At 33.1% G+C, this 16,803-nt stretch overlaps 1 protein-coding gene across 1 annotated transcript in view; it reads left to right on the top strand.

The window, feature by feature from the left end:
- GRIK2 (glutamate ionotropic receptor kainate type subunit 2) overlaps positions 1-16,803 on the top strand; it is a 668,139-nt gene that overhangs the window by 298,416 nt on the left and 352,920 nt on the right. The window contains exons 6-7 of the mRNA XM_034991619.1: positions 633-686; positions 3,986-4,159. Of these exons, the coding sequence (XP_034847510.1) occupies positions 633-686; positions 3,986-4,159 (228 nt within the window). The remainder of the gene's footprint in view (positions 1-632; positions 687-3,985; positions 4,160-16,803) is intronic.

The following is a 16,803-nucleotide window of genomic DNA, read 5'->3' on the forward strand; positions in this document are numbered from 1 at the left end:
TTCTGTGACTGGAAGTTCTAATCCGAAAGTCCTTATTTTAAGATTGATAGTCTAAAATTGACAAGGACTGTATAAGTATGAAATAAAACAGTAATTTACGACTGGTCTATTAGTAAAAAAGTAAAAAACATTTCTTTGTACTTTTCGAATAACAGTGGTGATTTACAGTTGCTTCATCAATGCTAAGGAAAGTTTCTAAAGTGCTAAAAAAAATTCCTACTGGCATTGCACTTTATAGCATTTTTTTCCTAATTGAATAATAGTGATCGTCAAAATAAAATGATGTTCCTCATTAGGGTATTTGTAGTGGAGACGTTACAAATATAATGAACTAAGATGTGCTAATTTCAAGTTTGTTTCAAATTTAATGCCTCCTTTAATATGTAAAGCCGTAAGCTTTACAATTGCAAACTTTCAGCTAATAGCTTTTCTATCAAGAGAGTTGGTTCAGAAATTCCTTCAGTAACTACTAATCTTCCTTAACTATGGAGAGAAGATTTAGTTTGACCCAGTTTTAATGTAACCTGAATGTTATACCCAGATTCTTCATTACATCCTACTATTTTGTTATTGACATATTTCATATGATGTGTACCTTAAATATTATTTTTTTTTAATTTTTTACTTCCTAGGCATTAGCTATGGGAATGATGACAGAATACTATCATTATATCTTTACTACTCTGGTAAGTAACTTATTAAAGCATAAAGTTAATGCTTTAAATTTTATTATTATGACCTTCAGTATGGAAAATGGGTTTTTGAGTGAGAAGCATTGATAGCTCCTTTGTACTTATCATTTATTTTATTTTGATAAAACTCAGGAGGAATTGATCCTCATGGGGAATAATTTTTGATGGGAAGCTGATGATTTTGAAATATTATTTCAGAATCAATTCAAAATATCATATCTTATTTATATATTGCTTTAGAGAACTTACATAACATAATAGATTTTAAAATTAGTTTGCTGAGAAATCAGTGTTTTAGAAAACCACACATTTTTATGTTGTTATCTCAGTTCTATTTACAAAAACCAGATTCATTGAAACTGCTCTTTTAGTAGACTAAATTTTCTATCCTGTTTTCGCCCATGTTTAGTTGGATTTTTAAAAGTTAGTCTGACTTAATTTACAATTAGCAAATTGAATGTTACCTTTATCTTTTGTCTTTACATACCCACCACACAGTTTTTTCTTAAATATGCATGAAAATATGACCTTACCTTTCTGTCAAACCTACTTACTCTTGGCTCTATTTCTTTACTAATATGTTATACTGATTTTCCTTCTTCTGTGAAACGACCCTCTGTCTCTGTCACTAATTCTTCCCTGATGTAAGGGTAGAAAATTTGTCCTTCCCTTCTAGGTTCTTTGGCTGGTTTAATAATTAAATTGACATAAAACAGATTAATGGGAGAAAAAAACAAATTTAATTTCATATGTAAGGAGCCCCAAAGATATGAGACTCAAGGTCAGGTCAGGTAATTGAGCTAAGGAATGGGATGAGGGCCTGGGGCTTCAAAGGGGAGGAGGGTAATTCACAGACCGATAAAGAAGAGCAGATGTTTGGTAATTAGAAGTTTGCCCTGCTGTGCAGAAAGATCTTTCAGATGAAAAAGTTATCTCTAGTAATAGCTTTTTTTTCTGGTACTGGCCCCCTATATAAATTCTTTTAGGTAGTTAAGGCAGACATAAAAGTTTTTCCTGAGTCTACTGGGTCTTGATTGCCTTCAAATCAAAGTAATCCACATGCCAAAGTGGCATATTTGGGGGTGGCATATTCTATTACCCTTTATTGCCTGTTGCCCCAAGTATGAGAGTATCTTCAAGTTTGAGCCGTTATTCTATTTTCCTTTATCCCCTTCAGTTATTTTCTTCAGAACTGGTATGTATTTAGAACTTCAATTATTACCTTTATTGAAATGAAATCTAAATTTCCTTCTATAACATTTCTGAGTTGTTATATACTGTTACATTACAGAACAAATCTAACTGTTGTCACATTAATTTCAAATTATTTAAACCTTAAAGTACTGTCCTCTAACTTGACCCCTCTTCTGACTTCCTTCAAAGCTTCCATTGTCTGACTCCTACATCATCACCAAAATTCGACTGTTTTTTCCTCCATACTGTCTCTAGCATGCATCTCCGTCCCCACAATGACCAGTCTAACCAATGCTTTCTGTTAACTCAGAAGTATTCTGATTGGTCTCCTTGATTTTAGGAGTCTTGAAGCTACTAGATCAAATTACTAAAATGTACTTGATCACAATAGCTACCTGTAATAACAACTCTCTTCCAATAGAGGTTCTTCACACAATAGTCTGTATTTTACTGATAAATACTATGGTTCACTCTAATAGAGATACTACTTCCCACCAGGTCACTTTTTGCAGCCTGTAAGAAACTTAGTGATAGGCTGGAGGTGAGGGCTTAGAAGACTTTACTCATCAGCAAATTATATTTCAGTGCAGTTACAACTCAGTTTCACCATAATCATAAGATTTTAGAGGAATCAAAAGTACCTCTTAATAAGAAAAAAGAAATTAAAAAAAAGAAAGAAAAAGTAGTTTAGGATATATAGAATTCATTAGCCTATAATTGAAGGCTTTTTTTTAGTTTGATTTTAACCTAACTTTCCTATTTTCTTTTGTTGTTATTCTTCTTCATCAGTCCTCTTTTATAGCAAAACTGATCTAGATCAGTCTACCGAATAGGTTTTATGTTTTCTAATTTTTGTGCCTTTACTGACACTTTGAATGACATCCTTTTTCCTTTTGCCTATCAAAAACCCATTCATTCTTTAATGGAAGCTTAGATCCCATCTGCTTTATGAAGTTATTTTTGACTACAAAAATTCAAAGTTATTTGTCTTGCTTCTGACTCCTTGCACTTAACACTTCTACTCTTTTGCCCCTTAGTGTGTATGAGTGTATGTCTCCTTGGCTAGATTGCAAATACTGAAAATAAAAACCTAAAAAAATTCTTTATATTTTTTCACAGCACAGAGCACAGTGCAGACCAATATCATCTGCTCTCCGTTGAAATTTATTTCTAGTTTGTAGCCTATGTAGCTGTATAAATCCAAGACAAACTTCACAGGACCAATGGCATTACTGTTGGTCTGGTTCCCAATATTGTCTGTAAGATCTGAGGATTAGTTAATGACAACTTGAAAGAGTGTAGGGATCCCACATGCTGTATGTTCTTGTGGTGACATCCAACTCTTCTGGATGCTTTGGCCTCCTCTTTCCTGGGAAAACCAAAAGGCAAAGCCAGAGCATTAACTACAGCCTGGAACCCACAACAAAAATATGAAGGGTTCCCTATGGTGAACTTGTTGGGTAAGGTATAAAACAAAGGAACTGCAAGGGTTCCACAACCAAAAAAGGCCAGTTGTGTTGCCCTCAGCTTTAATATAATCTTCATTAGTTAGAAGCCATATTTCATGAACTGTTTCTTTAAAAAAAAAAAAAAAGGTAAGACAAAATAAAAAAGTGGCAGTTACCAGTCAAGGAAGCAGAGCATAGGAAAACAAAACAAAACAAAACAAAACAAACCTAGTCAGTTAAAAAAAAAAAAAAGTGATAGTGCATAAAATTTAAGGTAGTATTTTGGTATTAACCTAAGATATATTGGGAAACTTTATTGGGAGGAAAATATCTAAATAACTTTAAAATGAAGCTATCCTTAACATGGAGAAGAAAGCTCATGCAAATCTTAAATGTAGGTTACAGAAAAGCCTGTTTTTCCATTGGTAGAATTAGAATATGACATATACATGCATATTCATCTAGAATATGTATGTTTGCATTGGAAAAGCATGAAAATAGTCTATTTGAATCTTGGTGATTTCTGATGTTTAACATCATTTGAGAAACAATCATGTTAACTATTCTAAGGAAAGTAATAATTGACTTTTAATTATACATATCTGTGAACATACTCTATTGGTACTAACACACAAAAAATTTGTCTTTCAGGACCTCTTTGCTCTTGATGTAGAGCCCTACCGATACAGTGGTGTTAACATGACAGGGTTCAGAATATTAAATACAGAAAATACACAAGTCTCCTCCATCATTGAAAAGTGGTCAATGGAACGGTTGCAGGCACCACCGAAACCCGATTCAGGTTTGCTGGATGGATTTATGACGGTATGAATTCCCACTTACAGATTAGTTTGTGGGTTTCTAAGTAGTTTTGCATAAATTATTAAATCTTCTGGATACAAACTTGGGTTTAACTGACGTTAAAGGCATGGTATCAGAACTACTATTGCAAATAATTCTATTAACAATTTCCTAAATTAATTTATGTGGCAAATTTATACTTTTATACAAGTATCTCAAAATACATTACAACTATTGTTAGTTGTTAGAATACTACAATGTAGGGATTTCTCTAAAATTAGTGAGTGCCATATATAGGATAAATTAGAGACTGAGAAGAAGACGTTAACCTGATAGTTATATTTTTGATCTTAACTAGCAATACATGATTATTCTTCATCATGTTGGTTTGTGATGTCATATGTATGACCTACATCACACAAAAATCTCCTTAGAGTTATTTATTCTTTAAGGCTTAAGACTAACCAATAATCACATTTGTTATTTTTCAAGTCCTTTTTTAAACTCAGAAATTGGATTTAGGCAGAAACTATAAAAGAAGGGAACATTCTGGTATAAGTTTAGCTGTTTATACCACTGCTGCCAATGAAAACCTAATGGAAGACACATATATAATTTAAAAAATATCTGATATCTCTGTTAAAAAACATAAACAAAAACAAGTAAAACTCAATGTTATTAATTATATTACTTAACTGATTATATTAAAATACTATTATTTGAGCAGATAATCAATATAAAAATTATGACAGATATTTGCATTTTCTTTTTGCTACTAAGTCTTTGAAGGTTGTCTTTGACACCATACATATTAATTCAGACTAGTCACATTTCAAGTGCTCAATAGCCAAATGTAAGTACTGGCTATCTTATAAGACCAGGTAGGTTTACACTATACTATTTTTATACTATAGTTATTTAAGCAAATTATATATGTCTGATACATTCTCATCAAATCTGTTTTGTATAGAACAAATTATTGCTACATTTTAGGAAATAGCTAAGCACTTTGGCAATATTTAGGTTTCCTAGGTCATTGCAACCTACTTTTATTAAGTGTCAGTCTAAATGGAACTTTTATAAGCATAACATTCTCTATCCTGATGTGTGGAAAGCTTTTTCTATTATGATAATAATTTTTCCATTAATTGCTTCAATAGAGATTCAAAGTGTGTTTTTAATGTTGTAACAAAATAAAGGAAAAGTTCTAATATTTTTTTTTCCTTAAAAGTAGATTCAATCATAAAAATTGAGTATCTTCATAGAGACTGAAATCATAGTTGCCCTCATGGTACCAAACTTCTGATAAAAAAAAAAAAAAGGACAATTTTTTTCTTTTAGTGAGAAAACAATCTCCTAGAATTTGAAAATGTCTTATACCCACATTAATTTTTTTAAAGATATAGTATGAGGGGAATTTTATTCTTTTGCCTAAAAATAGAGATCGTTGACTAGTTCTAGTATTTTGGTATTAATCTAAGCTATATTTGAGAAACTTTATTGGGAGGAAAATACCTAAATAACTTTAAAATGAAGATACTTTTTTCTCCAAAGCATATCCAGATTAAAAATAAAATACAACCTAAAAAAATTACAAATATTATTCTTTATTCTCAGTGTAAAGATGTTGAATTAAACTTTTGGAACTTAATAAGAAAAATGTTATTTTTTAAAAATAAAATATGTACTATTCTTTAAATTATTATTTTAATCATGTATATATATTTTTTCAATATATGTTTTCTAGCTGTCTTTATCATTCTTTAATTTCAAGATGGATGTCTTATTATTTGTTCCTCAAAACCATTTTTGAATGATTTTAAGAAAAGTGAATCAATAGGTATCATGACAGTATTAACACTTTTACTTAGCACTTAACTCTAAGACTTCTACTAATATGTCCAAGGATTACTGTTCTCCTTTATATATCAAAACTACAAAAATTATCCAACTTTACTTAGGTATTCTCTGTATTTCTGTATGATTCCCTATATGATGTTACATGTCATCCCCTGAAACAAAGTGCTGTCTGACTTCTAAGTAAGTTATAGAGACTATTGAAAGACAGTTAAGTACAAAGGAAAGGTTATTAATTTCTTGTCCAGGGAGGCAGGGGCTCTTAGAGGGAATTAACCTTCAGAAGATGGAACAAAAAGACAGGGTGTTAGGAGGAATACAGGTTTGGGTTCTTTTCTTTTCTAGCCATGAGTCCATTCCTCCTCAATTCTGTCCTTCTGAACTGGCAGGTGATTTAGTAGGAATGGGTAAGTGATGGAAAAAAATGCATTGATAAGAAAATGAGAAAATTAGCCTATTTATTGAAAACTCTGGGCATTGTGTATAGAACAGATTCTGAAATCTTTAGAAGAATATTCAATGCCAACACTCTTACCTTTGTTATAGTCATGAAGTGCTTTCCAAGTGTCATATTACATTTAAAAAATGAAAATGTTCACATATAAGAGATAATTACCCCTTCATTTGTATATTTTTAAGTTACTGCAAAATATAAAAATTTCACCAGAAAACTTGAGATGAGATTTAAAAGTGAGAACATTTTTAAAATGAGTGAGCTGAAGATAAATTTACTTGTATGAGCACTTTTTGAATAATATTTCTTATCTAAAAATGTGTACTAGCTATTTATTTTATTTATAAATAGAGCATGGAACGCAAACCATTTTGGAAGTAAGCATGAAGTTTGCCATTAAAATAAAAATGTCTTCAAGAATGGATACAGATTGATTACTTTTTAAAAATTCTCTTTTGGAAAATGATAATATCTTTCAAAATCTTCTCATTATATAGCATTATATAATGACATAAATATTATATGTAAAATATTTCATTATAAATCATTAATTCTTAATTATAAAATAGCACATGATTATTATAAACATAAAACCAGCATAGGATCTGTATAAAAATGTTGGTATATTTATGCCTTGCATGAGTATTATTTTTCTTTTTCATTTAAGATCATATTGTAAGCATTTACCCAGTCATTAAATGTTTAGGAAAAGGAATTAATAGGCTATTTCCACCATGAATGGAGTCAGGAAATTAAGAGGAGTCTAGTTAGAAAAGAAAGGAATTATAGCCTGGCATTGTGGTGTTGGCACCATTCCCTCCAGTCAGTTCATGAGATCTCAGTGTTTATATATCTCTTGTTCTTTTTTCTCCCTATGATCCCATAAAGAAATGGGTGCTTGGAGCCTGGTGCTTGGAGCAAGACCTATTATTATCAGTATCATAGTCATTTGTCAGTATGTAAGATCATAGTGCTTAGACTTTCACATTCTTTCTTCACGTTGAGCTATAAAAGGAAACAATGAACTGGATTCATAAGAATTTTTCTGGTTGAGTTAGCATCTTAACTGACCCCTGGGTTAAGTGTTTGTCTGCTAAGTGACTATTGAATACAAGACCATTTCTCCTGTACTTGTGGTTTCTTCTATGGTTTGGGGTCATCATAATAAATATATTAATGTCATTAGCTCAGTAAAATTTTTATCTCCATTTGGTATAAATCCAACCAAGAAACCAAGTTGCACAATACATCCAAGCCCGATCTCTTTAAGGAGAAAGTTAAAAAAGAAGTCCAACCCCCTTCCTTCACAAATAAGGGTTATTGTTTTTTTTTTCTAACTCATGATAACACTTTTCTCACACTTTCCCCAATGCCTGCACACTACCATCCAGTCAGTGTGCTAGACTCCTCCCCAGACATGAGCCATTACTATAAAACCCTTTCTTTTTTTTAAAATTTTTTTTAAAGATTTTATTTATTTATTTGAGAGAGAGAGAATGAGAGAGAAAGAGAGCACAAGAGGGGGGAGCGGGAGAGGGAGAAGCAGACTCCCCGCCGAGCAGGGAGCCCGATGCGGGACTCGATCCCGGGACTCCAAGATCATGACCTGAGCTGAAGGCAGTCGCTCAACCAACTGAGCCACCCAGGCGCCCTATAAAACCCTTTCTTTACTGTGAATTGTCTGCTGAGTATAAACATACACGTTTCCACGTTCCTGGGAGTATGGAAGTCCTCTAAGTGGACATTACCACTGTTCTCTACTGAAAGATCAGATGACATAGCTCCCAGTCTTCTGCCCAGATGTCTGCCTTCTCCAAGCACAGTTCCCAAGGGCAGGAATTCACTTTTTTGAATCCATCAGAGCTGACAGTGGTTGTATTTATTATTGATATATTGAGTTTGCAATAATCTCAATTCAAGAGAACAAAACCCAGTAGAAATACCTCAAGGTAGTTGTTTTTTTTTTTTTTAAGGTTTTATTTATTTATTTGAGAGAGAGAGAATGAGAGAGAGCACATGAGAGGGGGGAGGGTCAGAGGGAGAAGCAGACTCCCTGCCGAGCAGGGAGCCCGATGCAGGACTCGATCCAGGGACTCCAGGATCATGACCTGAGCCGAAGGCAGTCGCTCAACCAACTGAGCCACCCAGGCGCCCCTACCTCAAGGTAGTTTTAAACAGTCTAGCTATGTCTTAGAAATCTTTCCCAATTCCCCCATTATGCCAATGTATATTAATACTAACGGAACTGTACTTTATCTGGTAGTTTAAAAGTACCATTTTTTCTTATATCGATATGTAATACCACACATATTCCTTGATAATGTAAATTTAAAACACAAGTCAATAATGACTGTGTTAGTTGGCTATATTATTTGGATTTCTACAGGGAGGTTACTCTTTGGGAAATATAAACTCTGGATGCCAACTGCTTTCTCCATTTCCTTCCCCATCTCTTCACATCCATCAGTCAGTCGTCAAAGACTTTCAAGTCTGCTGTCTCAATACTTTTCTTCACTACATTCTTCTTTTCGCCCCCAGACCCATGCCTTAGTTAAGGACCCCATGATCTCTCCTCTGGCTGTTGTAATAGTCTCCTTCTTGAAGTCTCACTCCTAACATCCCCCCTCTACATTTACCTTCTTTCTATGTGAACATTGCTAATGACTCCTCGTCATTTACCAAATAAAATTTGTATCCATTTGCCAAGACTGCAAGACCCTCCATGATCTGGCTTCTGCTGCTTGTCCAGCCTCCTATTTGCCTGCTCCCTGCTCTTTGAAGTCACCCATCTCACCACAGTGCTGTGTCCTCCTCATTTCAGCACAGGCTGGCCCCACTGTCTGAATGCATGGCATATTCCTACTTGTGCTCTAATTTTCAGGTCATCTGTAACCTGTTGGTGATTTTACCTGTGTGCTCTTTCATTTGTGCATGTTTTGTTTAACTGCATGTTGAAGTTTAACACTGGTAGTTTTGTGTTCACATCTCTTTTCCAAAAGACTTGTAGTTCTTTGGAGGCAAGACCTAGGTTTCTTCATCCTTGAAGGCCCTGTACCCAGTTAAGTGCCTGGTGCAAAGTGAATGCATTGTGAGGGTGTTCATAATGAAGGAGGGCCTGCCTGACTGAAAAAAACGTGTTAATTTATTTTAATCACACTACATCTGTGCTCTAATCACTAGGTTCTCTCATTTTCCCAAATATGTTCTGGAGAGCTTTTTTTAAAAAAATTTATGTACTTACACTTAATTGTCAAGATATCTAATCATTTGGAAAATGCAATTAGGCTACTGTCAAATATTTGTTAGAAAAATATCTTAAAAGGCAAAAGCTTAGCAACACTGTTGATTAAATAGTGAAAGTTTAGTGAGTTAGAAAAGGAGTTTCTCTTCTCCTTTACAAAAAAGTGAACATGTTTATGAGAGAAGAGTCTTTATGTATTTAAGTTCCAATGTCCTCTTAAAAATTATTCTTTTGTAGGGGCGCCTGGGTGGCTCAGTTGGTTAAGCGACTGCCTTCAGCTCAGGTCATGATCCCAGGGTCCTGGGATCGAGTCCCGCGTCGGGCTCCCTGCTCTGCGGGGAGCCTGCTTCTCCCTCTCCCACTCCCCCTGCTTGTGTTCCCTCTCTCGCTGTGTCTCTCTCTGTCAAATAAATAAATAAAATCTTAAAAAAATATATATATATTCTTTTGTAACAACAGACCATAGCCCAGAAATTTTATAATTTCTTTCATCATTTGATTAACTTTAAAGATCAATGTCTTGTATACCCAATTCATGACAGGGAGTTAGCTTATGTACTAAGAGGGGACTAGTGATCACTCTGCTACTGTACAAAGATTTACCTTTAGGAAATAGAATCACAGAAAATTAAAGTATGACCAGGCAGGCTTTCATGTTCTCCTGGAACTACAAGTCTGTCCTTGCCACTGTCTTCTTAATTAGCTGGAGCTATTTTCTTCAATTCCGTTGTAAAGAGAATATAAGACTTTGCCAGACAGTGGATCAAACTAATTCTCCACTTTTTAATCAATAGAGGCATTTTGAAAATGTTGACTTTATCCTATATTCCACTAAAACACCAAAGGTGTAAAAAAGTAGCAAATGATGAATTAATTACTTTTTCTTTGATCAATTTTAATTGTGCGTATGCTGTGTACTCCAGACTTGATACCAGGCACTCAGGGTTTGGTGATGAAGATAATATATCTATTTCCTCACAGATCTTAGGGAATTGACAAAATTAGAAGATAGTGTATTACTGATCACATCTCACATCTTAGTAGTACAAAAAAAAATATTCAAACTTTAATTCTTGACTTCTTCCCAATTTTGTGTTTCTTTGGTTGATTTAGTTTCCTAAGTTTTCTTTCAAAATTGTTAAAATTCCCTGTTTTCTATTTCATTTTTTGATAGCAAGAGACAAACATATATTTACCAGGAGTTTTGCGTAATTTCTTAGTGTTTTGATGAAAAATGTGTAACATTTCACAATATTTATCAACATAACTGCTAGTTTTATTCTTGTCTTTACCACAGAAGAAATATTTAGGAGTCTATATCGTAATCAAATGTGACAGAAGTATTTGTAGAAGATATTTCAGAATATGTTATGAAGTCACAAGCACAACACTCATTATATTTGCATATGATTGATTTAATGAATAGTAAAAGGACATGGAGTTTGTGGCATGAATAACGGGATGGCACTATATTCCTTCACTGTATATACCTATTAATCTTCCATGATGTGCTGGGCTGCAAGTTAAATATGAATATAAATAATTGAGATGACCTAACAACCTCCATTGTTGCATTAACATACAACATTCCATTTAATTGCCTTTCCTCATTGACAGATTAAATAATCAGCATTTATCTAAAGCTGATAAAGAGTTGGAATTTCCATTTTAAGTAATTATGCCTTACATGAAAAATGGCAGTTGCAATGAATCATTTCCCTCATAATCATGTTATTTTTTAGGCCAATTTTTAAACTTTTCACTTGGAAAAAGGAAGGTTGAATCAGGAGATTCAAGAACAAAATTTATCTGTAAAGTACTGATCTAAGATCATGCAATACACACTTGTAATGGATTAATACATTTCTGTTCACAATTTCCCTCAGCTTCTTATTTTACATTTAATAGCTATATAGTTACATATAGATATAACCAATCACAGATGATATAAGGAAAGTCAGTACAGGGCACAATATAAAGGGAATACAAGGTGGTTAAGAAAATAAGCAATAAGTAATAAATTCTTTTACTAGAGCAGGCACTCAGGTTAGAAGGGGGCTAACAACAAGTTTGACATAATGATCACTCTCCTGGATTAGAGGAAAATGGATTGGGAAACAATGGGAGAAAAGGGGGGATAAAATTTTTGCATAGCAACTAATTAATAGACAATTATAAATGTGCAACATTTAACATGTAGTAATACAGAATAGTTAAAGTCAGGTGGTTGAAATTATGTAAAAACAGAGAGTAAGTGATGGCACTGAGGCATATAAATAATAAGAAATATTATTACTCAGATACAGATTCATAATGAACTACAGAAAAATTCTGGCTAAGAACGATTAACAATTGCTATAAACCATAGTACTTTCTCTTTATAGGATCTGTTTTTAAAATAAAAAGAAAGAGTGGATCTATTTCTAAAATGCACAGAACGTGTTTTTTGACTGTTTACATTCGGAATAAAATACATAGAGCTAAGCTACATTCTATATTTGGAAATAGGGGATGGACTGACAGGGAGTGATAATTACTATCAAAACTATGTTTTTTCATATTATTCCATTTTATTCACAATTTTAGGAATTTATTTTAGGAATTTTGTTATTTTTATGATTTTGGAATTTATATTAAAATATTGAAAAATAATAGATAAAAGATATCTTGGCCTCATATAGTCTTTAAATAAAATACATTTTTAATTTTTTTAAAGTTTATTTATTTATTAATTTATTATCTCTACATCCAGCATGAGGCTTGAACTCATGACCCTTAGATCAAAGTTGCGTACTCTTCTGACTGAGCCACACAGGCGCCCCAAATTTTTAAATAATAAACAATAACAATAACATAAGTTGCTATTTAAATACTTATGTTTATATACAGTTCTATATGAAAACAAATAATACAAAAGTATATAATGTTTATTATATTTATACAGATTTATATTACTTTTAGATACTATCATGAAAGGTAAGCTATATCCTTATTTATTTACTAGAAAGACAATGTTAGTGGCCATAATATTATTAGGCTAATTAGCATTTATAATATATGGCCTCAGGACACTAAAACTATAAAAGATTTTGATAGATTTTTTATTAAATATTAACTCTTAACTATAAAATATGTACGTATAAACAGGTTAACATATTTAACTGTAGATATTGTTAATTTGGGGCAGTGTATGTCTGTCAAATTTTAACAAATTTTCCTTCTTCACTACCGTGATTTATAACAAATTTCAGCCTGTTTTGTCATGCTCAATTTTAGAAGAATTATTAAGATAGCTAGAAAATATTGCAAATAAATCAAGAACATGATATGTAATGAAATTTGTGTTATATATAATAAGCAACAATCATAACTGTTTTTTTTTTCGTGTAGATATATACAACAGTAGATATTTTCCTCTTTTTTGTTTTTAAATTACCTTACCAATGCAGAAATTCTCTTGCCTGTTTGATCCAAGAATTATCTGACTCTGTTATTAGAAGTAGGAGCAGACACATATATGAAGTGTGAATACTGAGGACATTCGCATGTATAATAGCCCTAGGAAGTTTGATCCAAACAAACTTTGAATCTGGCTCCTGATGCATGTTACCTTTTGTATTGACAATTTCTACTATAAAATGACCTAACCGTGAAATGTATTTAACACTTACTACATCCTAGTACTATTATTGCCTCATGACAACATCATGGAGCAGTTATAATCCTCATTTTATAGACACAGGTATATAGAATAGGTAGATTATATATAAAGGAAGATCCTGGGACTATAGTCTGAAGCAAATATAAAGGAATCCTTAAGCATCCAGAGGTAAAAGTTAAGCACAATGGATTAGAAACCAGCAAAAAAATGTTACATTCATTGTTTCTTCTTCAACTTTAATGTGTAGGGTTTCACACCAATTTGGGGTGAGTTGGTGGATAGTTGGTCTACTAAACCCTCCTATTTTCTTCCCAAATAAATTAAACTAATAAATAGGGATCCGAAGCCAGCATCTGAATCCCATTTTCAACCCTTTCCAATACTGTTACCTTAGGCAAGTTACTTAACCTCTTTGGGCCTCACTTGTCAAATAGAAATAATAAATTTTAGTGTGTTGTTCTAAAGATTGAAAGGGATAATGAATTAACATATAAAAATATTGGAAACCTACCTGGATTTTTATAATTATAAATTATATTATTGATTCTTCTTAAGCTCCTCGTGCCTTCCAAATATAGAACAAATTTTGATATGGTGCTTATAATTTAATTAATTCAATCATGGGGGTGCCTGGATGGTTCAGTTAGTAGCACATGCAACTGTTGGGCTCAAGGTCGTGAGCTTGAGCCCCATGTTGTGGGTGGAGATTACTTAAAAACAAAATTCAATCATATTATTCCAACATCACTTGTTATCTCTTATATGTGTTAACACCATAGTAGATGTATATGTGTATGTATTGGATGATTAATTGACATAGAAAACTTAGGAAGATTCATACAGAATCTACTTAGTACTTGAATCTAGTAGTCTTTTTTAAAAATGTACCCAATCACAATAATTTGAAATGTGCTATTGGAATGACATATCCCTATTTTGAACAAGTTTCTAAATAGTTAGAAGTTTACAAAAACTTCTGTTTGTATGTGTCACTTATTTCCTCCCAATGTCAGGCCCCTTCTTTTTTAGATTAAAAAGATGGCTTTTTGGCATAGAATTAAAGGTTGGATTTTTGCTCATTTTTTTTATGTCAGTTATCAAAGACTGTTAAATCTATTTCTATCTTAGAGCAAGAACTTTGGTATCAGAATCATCCAACAATTGAAATTGAGATCTACTTATTACTTACTTTCTGAAATTCTGCTAATTACCTAACATCTCTGAGCCTCAATTACCTCACCTGTTTAGTGGAGATAGTAATGCCTACAACAAGGTGTCACTGTGAAGATTAAATACATAACTTTGATACTGCTCAAAGACAGTGTCTGGCACATAGTAAATCCTCCCAAAATGGCATCCATTTACTTCAAGACAAATATCATTTCTGCCTCGTAGTGTAAGTGATATTTCTGTTCAGAGTAAAATTCATCTTTCTCAAAGTCTTATGATACCCTGTTTATACAAATATGACAAGTGAATAAGCACACAAATATGTATGCTTAGTTGAATAGGTAGTTGCTTCCTCTGATGCGCTGGATGAGGTTAAGTAAATGAATGAACAAGAATCATTGCTAGTTTTACTATCAAATTGTTGATGTTAGTTTCATAACACTGGTACCTAAGTAACTATATTTACATTAGAAAGACTTCTTTTTTAAAGTGTAGCCTATGCAGTTTTATGATATAAAGTTTTAAGAAATGGTCAAAGACCTACTCTGATGCACTAATATCCAAGATATGCTTGGCTAGTACTCTTTAAATCCACATTAATAAATCAAAAGAATATTTCAGACAAAATGAAATGAAGAGTTTTAAGGTGAATTTGCCTAAAGGATATTAGGAATTCTCTTACTTTATTATGCAGAGAGGAAATATTATGTTGATCTTTCATTTGCCTTTCTAAAAGAATTCATAAATATTTTATTCATTAATCTTCAGAAGACCCTGTGACCAAATTGAACCAGAAGGGAAAAGCAAAGTTATTAAATAGACACAGATGTTGAAATGGTACCAGATCAGTCCTTCATGAAAAATCCCTGTGTATTGTTACTCATTAATTCCTTCTCCAAATATTTATTGAAAACCTATTATATGGTTTTCTAATACCACACGGTATTAGATCATATGGATGATAAGAAAAAAAATATATAAACATAATGAATTATCAATTTGGTAAGGGAAGTAAATTACATCCTTAAATAATAAAAAAAAAAACACTGACATGTAATGAGGAATATATGTAGAAAATAGTGTGTTTAGATAGATGGGAGTTTACCCACTTTTTGTTTAGGACGTATTTGCAACTTCACATAAAATCACAGCTTGAGAATGTTACATGCCCAAATTAACAGGAAGAACAAGGTGAATATTAATTCTCACTTTACAGATGATGGAAGTGAGGCTCAAATATGTTTAGTATGCTGTCCAAGGACATTCAAATCAGAAGGTGGAGCTGAGCTTTATGTTTAGGCCTTTCTAATTTGAAAGGCCTTGGGCTCTTTCTGCTCCACCCTGCTCCCAGAAAGTCTTGTCTGGTGACTCTCTGCAGGTGCATTAGACTCACTCCAATGGAGGCAGGAAGCTGTAATTCAAGCCTACAGTAATAATGACTGGAAGTAGAGCAGAGAGGGCTCAAAGGAATGATTGAACAGGGAAACTTTTTTGAGATGGGAAAGGAGAATAAGGAGACAAGAGAGGCCTTTGAACTTTCCAGCTTAGGTAACTGGGAGAACACTTAATCTTTTAATAAAAATGGGGCCATCTGGAGGACTAGGTGGTTTGGAAAGGGGATGGTGTTGATTACAGACATGTAGGATTTGAGATGATGACAATCCCTAAAAGGAGAGGGGTCTGGCAAAAATTTAGAAGCTGGAATATTGTTTCTCATTGCAGTAATGTCTCCGTTTCCTTGTCAGAAACAGAGGGAAACATCCCAGATCCGAAGGGTGTATGTTTACAACCCTTCATAGAAAAGGATCTAGCCAACATGTTTGACCTCCTAGACTAAGCCACCCTGAAAGTGAGAAAAGTTAAGCCCTACTGAATACTGGTTAAGGAATTACTGTGTCTTTTAGTGCCTTTGTTTCTCGGCAGTTGTATTCCAACAGCCTGAGGCTCACCAAATGCGTCCTGGCTCTTGGGAATATGCCTTGGGAAACGAGATGTTCATTTGAATTCTGGTGCTGTCTTTCAAGGAAAATATTACTGCTGCTAAATGTTGCTTTTAAAAATCAACTTCTCAGACTCTGTCCTTCAGCTTTAAATATTTATTCCTCTCTCCAAATCCTTTAACTTTATCAAAGGGAAAAGGGAAATGAATAAGTGAAAAATTAGAGACGGTGAAATACCTTTAAAATATGAACTTCTCTAGCCCCTAAGGAATGTACACATAAATTTAACTGACAAAAACCATGCATAGTTTTCTAGATTTGAGAGTTTGCTGGGCTACAATTTCA

The sequence above is a fragment of the Mirounga leonina genome, unplaced genomic scaffold (genome assembly GCF_011800145.1).
Source record: "Mirounga leonina isolate KUSES-001 unplaced genomic scaffold, KU_Mleo_1.0 Mir_53, whole genome shotgun sequence".
In the NCBI taxonomy this organism is placed as follows: Eukaryota; Metazoa; Chordata; class Mammalia; order Carnivora; family Phocidae; genus Mirounga; species Mirounga leonina.